This window comes from Camelina sativa, chromosome 14 (genome assembly GCF_030686135.1).
Source record: "Camelina sativa cultivar CO46 ecotype springtype chromosome 14, ASM3068613v1".
NCBI classification, from domain to species: domain Eukaryota; kingdom Viridiplantae; phylum Streptophyta; class Magnoliopsida; order Brassicales; family Brassicaceae; genus Camelina; species Camelina sativa.
Window position 1 is genome coordinate 25,134,856 of NC_141893.1, and position 14,578 is coordinate 25,149,433.

At 33.8% G+C, this 14,578-nt stretch overlaps 3 protein-coding genes across 3 annotated transcripts; 2 read left to right on the top strand and 1 right to left on the bottom strand.

Annotated features, from left to right (window-relative positions):
- The first annotated feature begins 466 nt into the window (after positions 1-466).
- LOC104742141 (uncharacterized) lies at positions 467-4,518 on the top strand. Its single transcript, XM_010463111.3, has 7 exons — positions 467-1,399; positions 1,987-2,065; positions 2,177-2,316; positions 2,419-2,530; positions 2,634-2,810; positions 3,321-3,392; positions 3,480-4,518. Exons 1-7 carry the CDS (start codon positions 966-968, stop codon positions 4,290-4,292), a joined length of 1,827 nt encoding a protein of 608 aa, XP_010461413.2. The 5' UTR covers positions 467-965; the 3' UTR covers positions 4,293-4,518.
- Positions 4,519-9,919: 5,401 nt separating this feature from the next.
- Positions 9,920-12,166, top strand: LOC147928584 (transcription factor VIP1-like). Its single transcript, XM_087484049.1, has 4 exons — positions 9,920-10,843; positions 10,937-11,069; positions 11,558-11,642; positions 11,732-12,166. The coding sequence occupies exons 1-4, from the start codon at positions 10,251-10,253 to the stop codon at positions 11,938-11,940; spliced, it is 1,020 nt and encodes a 339-aa protein (XP_087340175.1). The 5' UTR covers positions 9,920-10,250; the 3' UTR covers positions 11,941-12,166.
- Positions 12,167-12,268: 102 nt separating this feature from the next.
- LOC104742144 (serine decarboxylase) lies at positions 12,269-14,578 on the bottom strand. Its single transcript, XM_010463113.3, has 5 exons — positions 13,965-14,578; positions 13,645-13,876; positions 13,357-13,550; positions 13,147-13,283; positions 12,269-13,068 (listed from the first exon to the last, which is right to left on the bottom strand). Exons 1-5 carry the CDS (start codon positions 14,293-14,295, stop codon positions 12,505-12,507), a joined length of 1,458 nt encoding a protein of 485 aa, XP_010461415.1. The 5' UTR covers positions 14,296-14,578; the 3' UTR covers positions 12,269-12,504.

Here is a 14,578-nt window from a genome sequence, read left to right on the forward strand (position 1 = left end):
AAACAGAGTTCAACTACATACTGAAAACTAACATGAATATATCGACATGACTATCGTCAGAAGTACCCTTCCACAAAATACAACGCCTACTATCTAATACTCAAAATCTTACTACACAACATGCAATAGAACTTAAACCACGATATAGAAATTTAGATTAAGCAACGCAGAAAAGATCGCTATATACCTCCTCCACAACTTCAATCCACCTTGCACGAAACTCGCCGTCCGTCCGTCGTCCACTCGCCGTCCGTCGTCCGTCGGCCATCCAGAGTCAGTCTTCGCCGCACACTATCCAAATAGTTTCTAAAATACCCGATCTTAATCCAACTTTCCTAAGATAAACACCAAAATATTCAAGAGATCGATTCCAGCTTTTATTGGGATACTCTATTATTCTCTATCGTCGTTTAAAAATTAAATAGCATTACCGTAATAAAACACATAACCCTTGTTTAGAAGTAATACACAAATTTTTCTGTGTTGTTTGAGTAACTCGGAAATCATAACTAACGTGTTGTTATAGTAATAAACCTACTTTTATAATATTCTAGCTAATTTAGATAATAATAATTTTCCATATTTTTTTTTGTTTTCCTTATCGAATTTATAATTTTGACCTAAATCATTCAAACCCCCAAAAATCCAGTATCGTCTCTTCTCCTCTTTATTCTTCAATGCCCAAACCAAAGTTGAAAACTTTATCTCCGATGAGATTAGGAAACTCATCATTATGTTAAAAATCCCTATTGGTATTGGAGGCTTATTATATATTTATTGATTACCCAAAGCCAAAAAAAAAAGATTTCTTCTTTGAAATCGGATCCTTCAATTTCAATTCATATATGATCTTGTCGAGACAACGACAATAAGATTTTGTGTGTTTTATTACCAAATCGTAACGTAAGTGTTCAAAGTTTCAATCTTTGGATCCGGGGCAATCTCTATCTTTGTGTGGGGTTATAATGGCGGATCATCAAGAAGACGAGGATTTGAAATTGGCTCTCAAGATGAGTATGCAATACAATCCTCCTGAGCCTAAACGGAGCAAACCCATTGAAGAATCCGGATCCGGATCTCAATCTGGTGGTGGTTCTTCTGGTGGTGAGTCACCTGAGGCTAAATCTCGACGGTTGCAGCGAGAGCTCATGGCTGCTGCTGCTGAGAAACGTATGGTTTTGTTTCCCAAGAGCCCTCCTCCGGTTCAGAACAAAGCTCGGGACTTGCCAATTGCGGTTGTTGCTAATAAGGATGATGGAGTTGTGAAGAGTGGTGAAGAGTTGGGTTCTGATTTGGGGAAGGAGTTATCGGTGGAAGAGTCTGATCAGCTGTTCTCTATGGTGTTTGGGAATGAAGTTTCGAAGAGTGTACTTGCACAATGGACTAACCAGGGCATAAGGTATGCTTTTTTGTATTTGTATTTGTGTTGCTGTTAAATTTGCGTTGTTCATGGATGGATTGGAATTTCCGTGACTTGGTGTGATGGATTGTCATACTCTGTTGTGGTGATGTAGTTTTAATGACTAGTTGGCGCGGATAGTAGTTAGATCCGTTACCAAGCCGTTAAAAACCAAATGGGTAGCCAATACAGAAGCTAGATTAAGAGTGAGGGGATACTATAGCCTTTTAAGGCATTAGGTTTATTATTCGCTATCCAATGTGTGATTCTTGTCAACCCAATGAGTGACGGTATTCTATAGCCCTTTTATCATCCGCTATCGGATGTGGGATTCGTCTTAACACATAATAGCGATTAAGAGTGAAGCTATCCTATAGCCTTTTAAGGAATTAGTGAAAGAAGGTTCATCGCTAAAATTTATGGGCTGAAATTTCCATGTGTCTTCTAGATGTTCAGTAATTTCTCCAAAATGTGTAAATGACATATCTGTATGTCGCTATTTTTCTTTTTCTTGTAGTTTAATTGTATTTCATAATTAACTTTATGTGCCCAAAATTTAACTAATGTTTTTTTACTACATATTATAGGTTTAGCCCTGATCCTGAAACTACTATAGGCTTAGTGCAGCATGAAGGTGGCCCCTGCGGTGTCTTAGCAGCACTACAAGTAATTCTCTTAATTTTTTCTGATTTGTTTCTGGTTAAGATGTGGTTTATGGTTGTTTAGAGCATGTGGACATTCTTTCAGTTGATGCTGACTGTTCCATTTTCTGTGTAGGCATTTGTTCTTAAATACCTTATTTACTTTCCGGATGACATAGGTAAAGCTTCCCCAAGTAAGGGTGTCTGGACATTATCTAAACATCGTTATGTTGCATCGGACTCCTTCTCTTCTGTAACCGAAGAAGCAAAAACAAGGTGGTTTTTCTCAGAAGATTAGTCAGACTATGTTTCACATCCGAATTTCAGTTATCATGCTTAATACTCAGCATCTGTCATTGTATTTCCCTGATTTTGCAGGGCCCTTGTCAAAAGCATGTGTGAGATTCTATTTATGTGTGGAAACAATAACCGTGCTGTAATAGCGACTTCCACTAATTTTGAGGATTCCAGTACTAATCAGAGAGATGAGGTTAGTCTAACTTGAGTAATACTTTATATTTGGTGCAAGCATTGGTTTTGCTGCACTATTTATGTTGGGTCCTTGTCAGATTCCTTCTAATTTATTGTTGCAGGCAATGGCTGGTGGACTCCCGATTGAGTCTGCTTCAGATTTGCAGAAGATCCTAAGGTTCGAGACATTCACAACTCAATCAAGTTGCCTAAATAAGCTACAAGGCACAATAACTGCTTTCCAAAGTCGCATGGGTGCTTTGCTATTCCTAATTTCTGCTTTACTCTCCCGTGGACTGGTATTGACGCAGATCCTTATTACTCTTTTGTTTGTTAACATGTATACAAGAAAGCATACCTGAATGGTAGAGAAAAATCTCAGTTGATAGGACATGCTAATTCTACTGTTTATCTAACAAATGTAAGAATGAATCTTACATCAGCATTTTAATCAGTGGGGAGTAGAAAAATGCTTAGATGTTAAGATTGTTGAGTAATTGGTGACTGGTTTGGGGCCTTGAGAGCCTTGGGAGGGTCAATATGCTCTAGAATTCACCCTAGGTTAACTATTTAGTGGGTTTACGTTTCTAGATTATTCTATGATTTTCTCTGTTCTACTAATCGGTAAGAAATAAAGCAAGACTTTGATTTCTGCGACTTGATCATTGTGATAGATTTTGTGTATAGATTATTCATTTCAATTCTCTAGGTCTATCTGAAGGATCCTCCTTGTTTATTACTGCCTACAAATAGTGACAGTTATCCATGACTATTGAGTAACCGTAAATGAATAATTTTGTGATGAACAGGAATCCATTCAAGCCGACAGGGATGATCCAGACCTCCCCTTGGTAACTGCACCATTTGGACATGCCTCCCAGGTAGTAACACTTTTTTTTTACTTTAATTTTCTATCCTGTTTTTCCTCTAGTGCTGCTAACTCTTCTCTATGCCCCTTCTTTTCTTAGGAAATTGCAAACCTGCTCTTGTGTGGAGAAGCCGTTCCTAATGTGTTTGATGGAAGGATGGATCTTGGAGGTGGCATGTTTTTAAAAGGCATATCTAAGAATGTGGAGGTGGGCTTCCTCACATTGCTCGAGTCTCTCAATTTCTGCAAAGTAGGTCAGAATCTCAAATGTCCCAAATGGCCAATATGGGTTATTGGTAGCGAGTCACATTACACCGTCCTGTTTGCACTCAACCCATCCGTCCAAGAAGAAAACGAACTTGAGCTGAGAGAGTCTCAGATAAGAAGAGCTTTCGATGCAAGAGATCAAAGCGGAGGAGGAGGCTTCATCAGCGTGGAGGCCTTTCACCAAGTTGTTCAGGAAACAAACATCAGACTCCCAACAGAGAAGCTAAACGACATCTGCGCCACAGGTTTCATCGTGTGGAGCGAGTTATGGCAAGTTATCTTGGAGTTAGACCAAAATTTGGGAGGCATAAAGGATTCAACAGGAATGATGGGAAAGAAAGTGTTTGATATTTATCACTTCAATGGAATTGCCAAGTCCGATATAAACGGTGGTGGACAAGCAATGGCTGTGGAAGGTGGGGCGGTTCCTACGCAAAGGCCACGGCTAACAAAACTAAACGTCTCTGTTCCTCCTAAATGGACACCAGAGGAGTACATGTCATGTGCAATGCCGAGCAGCTCTGAGAAAGACTCAGAAGTGAATCAGCCTAAACCGGTACAGCATGCACCATTGGTGGATTGTATCAGAACTCGGTGGTCACGCGCTACTTGTAGCTGGACAGGAGATCCTCCAAGTATAGTATGAAGAAATGTTGTATTATGACATAGCTTGAGCCTAATTTCTGGCCTCTTGGGATTTGAAGAAAAAAAAAACGGGAAACTGCTTATTTGATTTAGCGGTTTAGACGCGTCTGAACTTTCCTTACGTATTCCGTTTTTTTTTTAAATGTTGTGTATTGATGTAGAATTTTTGTTATCTGTTAAGATTGAACATTATTGAGACAAATGAATATTTCAATTGTTGGATAAAATTGCTTTCACAAACAGCAGTCTTGTGGTTGCTTATATGGCTTATCCTTTGACAGTCTTTTTTTGGGCAAGATCCTTAAGAGTGATAACTAAGGTGTATTTTGCAACTCGAAGAATTGCTCGTCCCACATTACCCCCAAAGTGCGAAGTAGAGAGGTTCACTGACAATTTGACATGCTCTCAAACGTTTCAGATCTGAGTGAGTGTTCCATTTCTCTCATTTGTATAGTAAGACTCAGCGGAAAATAGAACAAAAGCTGATTTTACAAAGTGCTCACCAAATTAAACCATTGTACATCATTTAAACCTTTCAAATAATTTGTCCAAAAATACCCCTTTAGATAAGATAGCTAAGAAAACTCTGAAGATCTCATATCATGTAAAAAGTTGAGTTATGAATGTGAACATATCAAATATCTAATATATTAAAGTAATATATTAAAGGAATAGTCAAAAGAGCTCACAACCAATCTAAAAAAATGACCTCTTTTGCCTTTAATGAAAATTACCATTTAAATATTTTCGGACAAGCTTTTTTTGCCTATTTAGGTTGATGAAACGCACCACATTCATTCTCAGACTTAAGATTACTAATTTGCCATTAATGAGATTCAAATCTGAACGTTTTTACTCTTATTATAATTTTTAAAAATTATTAAAAAATTAATTACGAAAATATATGAATTAAAAGTCAAAATTCATTAAAAAAATGGTAAAAACTATAGATGGGCTTCTATTAAAAAAATATGTCAAGAATACACCAACTTAGTCAAAACCCTAAAATCATATGTCGTTTACTATTATAAATACTAGATACCCTAACCATCCTCTATAACTCAAAAACAAGAAAAAAAAACCTAAACTATTATCATGTTCTCAAATTAATTTTTGTATTATAATTTTCGTCTTTTATATGATTCATCAGATTCTAATTTTTCATCCCCTCTTTTTGTTCTTTTTGTAGTGGTTGTTTGGTAATCATAATCAAGCAATTTCTCCATATTTTAAAACAGGTATGTTGTGTTGATCTCTATATTTTGTTTTATACTTTGGAAATTTGAAATAAACTCATAATTTTTTTTTAGTTTCAGGTAAATTCATGGATGATCATAATTATAGATCTACAAAACTGAATATAATGAAATTCAGGTATTAATCTTTGTTAACCCGAATCCTTAATTTTTTAAAATAAAATTGATGCTAATGTTTTTTTTGTTTGTTATAGTCGCAGAAAAACTATGGTGGATTATATTCATGGAAAATTTATGGTAATTCTCTAAAAACTTGGATTTCTTTCTTTTTACAAGTAGATTTAAATTATGATTCTGTTTTTTAAAAAAAATAATATAATATGTGTGCCTAATAAATTATAATTCTATTTTTTTAATAATATAATATGTGTGCTCAATTTATTTTGAATTATAATCTTGGTCTTTTATATAATTCTTCGGATTCTAATTTTTCATTCCCTCTTTTTGTAGTGGTTGTTTGGAAATCATGATCAAGCAATTTCTCTATATTTTATTTTATTCTTTGGTTATTTGAAATAAACTCATAATTTTTTTTTTGTTTCAGGTAAATTCATGGATGATCATAATTTTAGATCTATAAAACTGAATATAATGAAATTCAGGTATTAAACTTTGTTAACCTGAATCCTTAATTTTTAAAAATAATATTGATGCTAATGTTTTTTTTCCTAATGTTGTTTTTGCAGAAAAATTATGGTGGATTCTATTCATGGAAAATTTATGGTAATTTTCTAAAAAATTGGATTTCTTTCTATATACAGATAGATTTAAATCATAATTCTGTTTTTTTAATAATAATAATATAATCTTTGTGCCTAATAAATTATTTACCCCTATTGAATAAATAGAAGGAATTTTAATTATAATTCTGTTTGTTTTTTAAAAAATAATAGAATATTAGAACTGATATTTTTTACTATTAAATTGATAGAAAGAAGAAAAAAGGAATATTAATTAAATTCAGTACTTCATATCAAAGAGGTTTTTCAAGAAAGAAAAAGATTAAGGAAGATTTGGAAGAGTTTTTTTTAACAGTTTACAATTATTGTTTATTTGAAATTGATTTAGATGGATAAATAATATATAATAAATTGTAAAATTCTCATTTTTTAATAAAAAAAATAAAAATATAAAATTAAAATTTATACTTCAATTAAAATTTAAAAGTAATAGAAGATAAATACTTGAATATATTGCAAATATTTCTTTGAGATTATCCCTGTTTTTAAAAATATTAAATTTCTACAGATTATTTGTTTTACTTTTATTCTTTTTTTAAATGAAAATAAGAAAAAAAAAAAGAAATCAAATATTCATATCCCTTTTTTTTTTAAATGGAAAATAAATACTATAATCTATTGTAAATATTTGTTTTAACAAAACTTCTATTTTCTAAAATGTTAAATTTTTATAGATAATTACGACGGTTTGAACTGAAAAATAACTGAAAAATCTTGAGAGGATATACTACAAATATCCATTTAATTTGAAGATATGACAAAATCTTTTGTGATCCCGACAAAATCTCACAGGGTTGCTGCATAAGACAAAAGATTCTAACGATTATAATTAGGTGGATGAACAAATAAAACAATTAAATATATATATATATATATATATATTGAAAATATAAACGAGTAATTTTAGAGAATAATTTTTTCTTTCACTTTTAAAATATATTTTTTTTTAAACGAATTATTTTTTAAAAAAACGAAAATTAGAAAAAATAGGAATAAAATAATAGTATCCCACTTAAAATTATTAAAAATGGAAAATAAATACTAAAATCTTTTTTAAATATTTTTTCGAGAAATTATATTTTTAGAAATTTTAAATTTCTATAGATAATTATGAATATTTGACTTGGATACTAAGTTATCAATATAGAGGCGCTCAATCACAACATTAGAAGTTAGGTTTGTTAGGCTTAAACATTTGGTCGCGTATACTCGCGGATAACCCTCATAACTATGTTACTTTATGTTTATATTAGAAAAATTACTTCTATTCCTTATTATTGAAGATTAAATTATAATTTTTCTTTTGGTTAATTTTTTTCTATTTACATTTTTTGTTAGAATCCTTTTTAGTCTTATAATTAATTTAGCTTTTGATTTGTTAAAATTTGTTGAACTATTATTTAAAAATATATATGCCCATAAAAGTGTATAGAAGAAATGAATTAGTGATATATTTGACCATAAAAAAGTTTAGAAAATAATTGTTTTAAAAACGCTTTTGCCCGCACTATGCATGTTTAGCTTCTTAGTTACATGAAGGAGTTTAGTAAATTAGATTGTGAATCTACATAGTTAGAGATCGATATATCCCTAATGTGATTTGATCGATTCTCATGTAAATCGATAGATCCTTCATGTTTCCTGAATTAAATTTGTTTAGTTGATTTAATCAATGATATCATGCAAATTTTCTCATGTCCAACGATTTCTCCTATTGATTTAATCTCCTTATTAGCATTTTTGTTACTATCCGCAACATGAAAACGACCCATATATTTTTTACCTTAGCTTAACTCGTAATGTAATTTTTTTTGTCTTCAGTAGATCGTCCCCTAAGACTATTGCGTTTGTAATGCACTTGCAGTTGCATACATATTAAAAATAATAACAGCAAATTCATTTATAAGACAATAAAAGTTGTCTTGTTTTTAATCAAGTGGATAAATTACCATTTCTCCTACCCCAATCCAACCGGAGTTCGACTCCACTCAATGATGATCAAAAAAAAAATTGTATAATTATTATAACATCGATCTTAAATTAATTCATACTCTCTTATCTCACAAATATACACTATACATCACATGAAAATTTTATATAAATTATTCTTATTTTTTATTTTTTTGTTGGTATCTCATAAATTATTTTAGTAATATCAAATACAATGTATATTTTGTAAAAAAATCATGACAATGTGCTGCCCACAACATTGATACAAATATGGTTTTATTTACGAAATGAAAAATCATTATGTTAAAATTTCTTATGATAAATTCATACATATTTTACGAAATTTATTTTAAGAAAAAGGGTTCTCTCTTGTTTTATGTTTAAACTTTTCGGAATAATTTCTATAAAGATTCTTTTGAAATATTTAATAATGAAAAAGTAGATGTTGCGGAGAAGATATCCATTATAAGCAGGTCCGGCGATTGGCAAGTGCAACATGTGCATTTGCACAGGGACCCATAATTTAAGTTCCAATTTTTATAAGATTTACATATAAAAATGTTTAATTATGCTGAAATTATATAGAGATATATATCTAAAAGAGTCTAAAATTATATTTGTAAGTTTTATTTTAAGGCCCAAAATTAAGAAACAAATAAATAGGCCCAAATAATGGTGAATTGGTGATGCAAGATGAGTTCCTTTTTTTTGGTCTATTGTTTGGTAAAAAAATAGGATTTTTTTTTGTTGTTATTGCACCGAGTCATGCCGTTGATTGAGCCGGGCCTGATTATAAGGCAGAATCGTCGATCGTGAATCCTAGTGTTGTGGGGAGAATTGCATCATGGTATCGTTGTTCATGGGACATTTTAATCATAGTTTATATGCTGCAGATAATTGAAGATTATCATTAATTTGTTTCATCAAATATCTCTAATGATGATGTGATAAGAGAAAACAAAATTTCGACTTAACAGATGATTTGGTTGTAAATAGTATATGTTTATTTTAGTGGTTAGTTATTGATTTAAACAAGTGTATTAATAAGAACACTCAAATTATAGGTGATGTTTATAGAAATTAAGCTTTTCCTAATAATTTCTACACTGAAATTATGGGAAAGTAGCTAATTTTCAATAGAAATAATGATTTTCTACTTTTTCAGTGATCTTATGCATGAGTAAAATGAAACTAATATTTAATCACATATCATGAATTAAAAAATTACCTTTTATTTACTTAATAAATTATCACTTATATATTTAGGTGAAATGATGTATTCTATATTTTTGTGTGTTATTAAATAAATTAGTTATGTATTTAAAAAAACTATGCTATTATGTGTTTAATAATATTAGACACTTTTTTTAGTCTTTTGTTGGTAAGTAACTAAAAATGAAGCTAATATTTAATCAATCAATTATCATGAATTAAAAAGTTATCTTTTATTTACTTAATAAACTAGAATATATCCCATGCTTTTTCTCCAAAAATTATACTATAATAAAAAAAGTTATTGTTATAGTTGTTTTTAAAAATTATTTTGTTTGAGACAATATTTACTTTTAATATTGCAATTGTTTGGTAAATCTACATATAACTTTTATATTGTTTATCATTTTATATTGTTACCTTTTATTTACTTAATAAATTATTACTTAAATTTTTATGTGAAATGATGTATTCTATATTTTTGTGTGTTTATTTTTAAACAGATTAGTTATGTATTAAAAAAAAATTTATGCTATTATGTGTTTAATAATAATTATTAGACACTTTTTTAGTCTTTTGTTGGTAAGTAACTTTGGAGAATATAGTGTTTTTTTTTCAGACCGAACATCATTTTGGCCCTACTTGGTACTTAGTTAACTTTACTTACCTGCTCTGCTTTCTCGACAAAACAAAAATATATACTTGTGTACTTTCCAGATTTCTTTACTTCGGTGTTCGGTAGGTTGTCAAAACACCTCTAACCTCGCCGCCGGCCAAACAAAAAAACAAAAAAAAAAATCAATGGACGGAGGAGGAGGACCAAATCAAACGATTCTCAGTGATATAGAACGTATGCCAGAAGCTCCACGTCAACGTATCTCTCACCACCGTCGAGCTCGCTCCGAAACTTTCTTCTCCGGCGAATCAATCGACGATCTCCTCTTATTCGATCCTTCCGATATCGATTTCTCTTCCCTAGACTTCCTCAACACTCCACCACCACTACAACCACAACCTTCTCCGATGTCCGTTGATTCGCCTCCAGAAGAAACATCATCCAACGGTGTTCCACCTAATAATCCTCTTCCTCCGAAACCCTTCGGCCGCCATGTTCGTAGCTTCTCGGTTGATTCAGATTTCTTCGATGATTTAAGGGTTACTGAGGAACAGTTTACTGGGAAATCCCAAGCTACTAGCTCAGGAGAGAAGAAGAAGAAAGGGAATCATCATAACCGGAGTAGTTCTATGGATGGAGAGACGAGTTCTGCTTCGTTTAATATCGAATCGATTTTAGCTTCTGTGAGTGGTAAAGATGGTGGTGGGAAGAAGAACATGGGTATGGGTGGTGATAGACTTGCTGAGCTTGCTTTGCTTGATCCTAAAAGAGCTAAAAGGTAAGCCAAAATTAGGGTTTGTTTCATTTCTTGATTTTTTTCCCCCAAATCTTGAATTTGGTGTGATTGAAATTAGTGGTTTTTTTATTATAGGATTTTAGCGAATAGACAATCTGCAGCGAGGTCGAAAGAGAGGAAGATTAGGTATACTGGTGAGTTGGAGAGGAAGGTTCAGACGCTTCAGAACGAAGCAACAACATTGTCTGCTCAAGTCACTATGTTGCAGGTAATGTTTTTCATATGACTTGTTCATTGTGTTTAAGGTACAGCTGATGGGATTAGTGAGGCTTCCCGTATGGAAAGTTTCCTGCGATCTTGATTTACGTTATATTTGATTATATGCTTTGTACTCGTGCTTCACTTAAGTTGGTTCGGCATCTTATAACTTGTAATTGATTGATGCATAGTGTGTTAAAAGATTGCTTCTTGGTATTTAGAGAGGTACACCGCTTTCTAGCTCTAAGAATTTGATAAAGAGAACTCCAGTAGGCTATACATATTGGTAGCCAACCGGCTGAGGGGACAGGACTACATCTGTTTGTAGGAACAGCAGTACTAAAAAGATCTGTTATTGTCTTTTTAATTCAACTGACGTGTGTGATATGTCAGCAGTATAATGAACACCTGTAAGAGTGTAAGTTTGATTGAAGCAGTGTAATAATGATTTTCGCAGATATCTGCATCTTTACTCTATGCCCTTTGTATATTGTGCAGAGAGGAACGTCAGAGCTGAACACTGAAAATAAACATCTCAAAATGCGGCTGCAAGCTTTAGAGCAACAAGCTGAACTTAGGGATGGTAAGCCTTCATTGAGGTCGTTCTTGATATATAAACTAAAGTTTTGGTATGAAAGATTTAAGATGTTTCTTGTTCGGTGTAACTTGCAGCTTTGAATGAAGCGCTACGGGATGAACTGAACCGACTTAAGATTGCCGCTGGAGAAATTCCTCAGGGGAACGAAAATGCATACAACCGCGGTCAATTCTCGTCTCAGCAATCGACAATGAATCAGTTTGGGAACAACAAGAACCAGCAGATGAGCAGTAATGGGCAGCCATCGCACCCGAGCTTCATGGACTTCACCAAGAGAGGCTAAGTTTTATTTTAAACACGAAATGTTGGCTTGAGTTTATACCTTATATTCATTTTGGGCTGCAATATTGGATGTATGTAAGTATGTATGTATGCATGTAATATGGCTTGTGTTAGCTTGATTGTACGTCTATGCAGATATGTTCATGGCGATATTGGTCTATCTTTTAAGAGTCGTAACTACTGTAATACTCTCCAGAAATCTTTATAGTAAGTAATCACTTCTGCAAGGCATTTAGTACCAATCATCAAAACCACAGCTAAATCGATAGCTTTAGGTAATTGCAGTTGCGATAATGTTAGAATGAAGGTGTTAATCATGCTCCAGAATAAACGTTCTATCACAAACATTTTTATTAACCTGAGAAATAAATTACGGATTACAACCTTCGACTAGCAGCACCTGATGCTTACGTGAACATTGTTTGAAACCATAACTTGTAAATGAGAGAAACTGACAAAATTTTACGCTGATCGAAACCGAATTCAGGATTACAGTGGATAGGGATTTAAACTATTAAGTAGCTTACGACAACACAGCAATGCCAACATATAAGAAATCATGCCATCACTTGTGCGCTGGACAGATGCAGTTGTTGGTTCCTACTTCCGATACAAGGCATGGAGGCTGAGTTCCGTCCTCATACCAGACTGACCTGTGTTTGACAAGGTCTTTCACGAAATTATCGAGCTTCTCGATTGTAACACTTGGCATAACCACCACATGAGCTATATCGCCTTGGCAAGCGAGCTGCCACCTTCTAACAAACTCTTCATCTTTGGGCCTTTCAAAGACAACAGTGCTGCTAAGCTCGTTGAGCATGGCGCTGATCCCAGCTTCACGGAGTCGGTCTTTGAGGTAATGCGCGTTTCTCAGGCATTTCTGAACTTCTTTCTGGAATCCTTTGTACCCTTTTCTGTTTAAGGTGTACCAGAGGAACAAAGGAGCATGCCCGTTCCTGCTTCCCATGATTGTTGCATCCCTTGAGGCAAGGTACTCAACATTACTAGAGAGGACTTTGATGTGTTCCATTCTTGTTATCTGAACACCACAAGGCATTGGACAGCCAACAAATTTGTGGCCTGAGACACTCACACTTCCAATCGGTTTATTGAACGTGACTTTTGGTGCCTGCGGAAAAGAAGGAAAAAGCCTGCTCAGATCACAATAAGGTTATCAAAATAGTTTGATTAAAGACTGTACACTTACACGTTTGACAAAAGGCATCATAAGTCCAAACAGAGCTCCATCACAGTGAATATAGAACCTGTCATGAGAGAAGCCACACTCTTCAAGAGTTTTGATTACAAGGTCAAGATCATCAACAGCTCCTTTAACCGTAGTTCCTGCAAATAACAAAATTTAACCATCAGCAAAGATCCCAACCTCAACAAACTAAAGTAATAAAGATACACCAACCTATGTTAACATTAAGAATAGCAGGTTTATCCTTATTTGCCAACAGCTTTTTCCTAAAATCATCGCAATCAATCTCCCCAGAGATAAGCGTATCAACCTTCTCGCACTCCATACGATACATACGAGCTGCTTTAAACACAGAGTAATGCGATTCACGCGAGGCATACAAGATCCCATCAGGAAACATCTCCCTCCTGAAAGAACAAAAGAAATTCATAATGAGCATCAAACCAAAACACCAAATAAATCAAAGAATCAAAGGTTAAGGGATGGATTCCTGAAACTGACCCAACTAAGATGCCATGAAGGTTGCCTTCAGTACCACAATTAGTAATGTAACCCCAATAATCATCTCTCTCAATCTCCCAAAGACGAGCAAACCAATCCAACACACCAACTTCAAAAGGCCTTGAGTGCACACCATAGTTGCTTTCAATAAACGGATCTCCAAGGTTGTTAATCGAGAAATGCTGTAACTGACCAAGCGCACCATAGTCGAAATCCAAATTATAAGGATAACCTACGCCACCAGATTCACAGATTCATTATAAAAATAAATAAACAGATCAAGACGACGATGACGATGACGATGAATTCAAAGTTAATACCTAAATGGTATTTGGTTCGCTCAACCAAAGTTTTGCGATAACGAGCGAGAACACTAGCCATATAAGCTTCTTTATCACCGGTGAAATCATCGTTCACCTCCGGTTCTGTAACAGCGAGTGACGTCGTGTGTATATTCCTACCGAGAACCATTTCTCTATCTCCACCTACTCCGTTCGTTTTCTTCAGATTCTCTTCACCTTCGGTTCCATTTGTCGTCACCGGAGAAGGTAATGGTTCGGTGACAACGGCGGTTGGATCGAAATCGTCGGTTAAGATGTCGTTGAGGTTCGTCATTCCAAGGAAATGATCAGATTCGAAAGCTCCAACCATGGTTAAATAAAAGAGAAGAGAGAAGAGGAGGGAGGAATCTGAAGAATCTGTAGATCTGAGAGTGATTGGAGGAGAAGCGGTGAAAATGGTGGGACAAAGAGAGAGAGAGACGCTGCTACGTTGATTTTTATTTATATAGAGCAAGAAATTGATTCTCTTTTGCTTTTCAGATTTGCCCTTTCGCCGTAGTCAGTCACCTGTGTTGTGTGTTGTGTGCTCGTGAGATTTTTTAATTATATAACAAATGTGGTTGTCATGAGACTTGTATTTTTTTTATGCTATT

What these genes read in the sequence shown, in the direction of transcription:
- LOC104742144 (XM_010463113.3), bottom strand. Translation starts at nt 14,295, where the DNA reads ATGGTTGGAGCTTTCGAATCTGATCATTTCCTTGGAATGACGAACCTC. An exon ending in GCGAACCAAATACCATTTAG is followed by an intron (nt 13,877 to 13,964) that starts GTATTAACTTTG and finishes CTGGTGGCGTAG; the next exon opens with GTTATCCTTATAATTTGGAT. An exon ending in TATTCTTAATGTTAACATAG is followed by an intron (nt 13,284 to 13,356) that starts GTTGGTGTATCT and finishes TGTTATTTGCAG; the next exon opens with GAACTACGGTTAAAGGAGCT.
- LOC147928584 (XM_087484049.1), top strand. Translation starts at nt 10,251, where the DNA reads ATGGACGGAGGAGGAGGACCAAATCAAACGATTCTCAGTGATATAGAA. An exon ending in GATCCTAAAAGAGCTAAAAG is followed by an intron (nt 10,844 to 10,936) that starts GTAAGCCAAAAT and finishes TTTTTATTATAG; the next exon opens with GATTTTAGCGAATAGACAAT. An exon ending in ACAAGCTGAACTTAGGGATG is followed by an intron (nt 11,643 to 11,731) that starts GTAAGCCTTCAT and finishes TGTAACTTGCAG; the next exon opens with CTTTGAATGAAGCGCTACGG.
- LOC104742141 (XM_010463111.3), top strand. Translation starts at nt 966, where the DNA reads ATGGCGGATCATCAAGAAGACGAGGATTTGAAATTGGCTCTCAAGATG. An exon ending in ACCGAAGAAGCAAAAACAAG is followed by an intron (nt 2,317 to 2,418) that starts GTGGTTTTTCTC and finishes CTGATTTTGCAG; the next exon opens with GGCCCTTGTCAAAAGCATGT. An exon ending in GTACTAATCAGAGAGATGAG is followed by an intron (nt 2,531 to 2,633) that starts GTTAGTCTAACT and finishes TTATTGTTGCAG; the next exon opens with GCAATGGCTGGTGGACTCCC.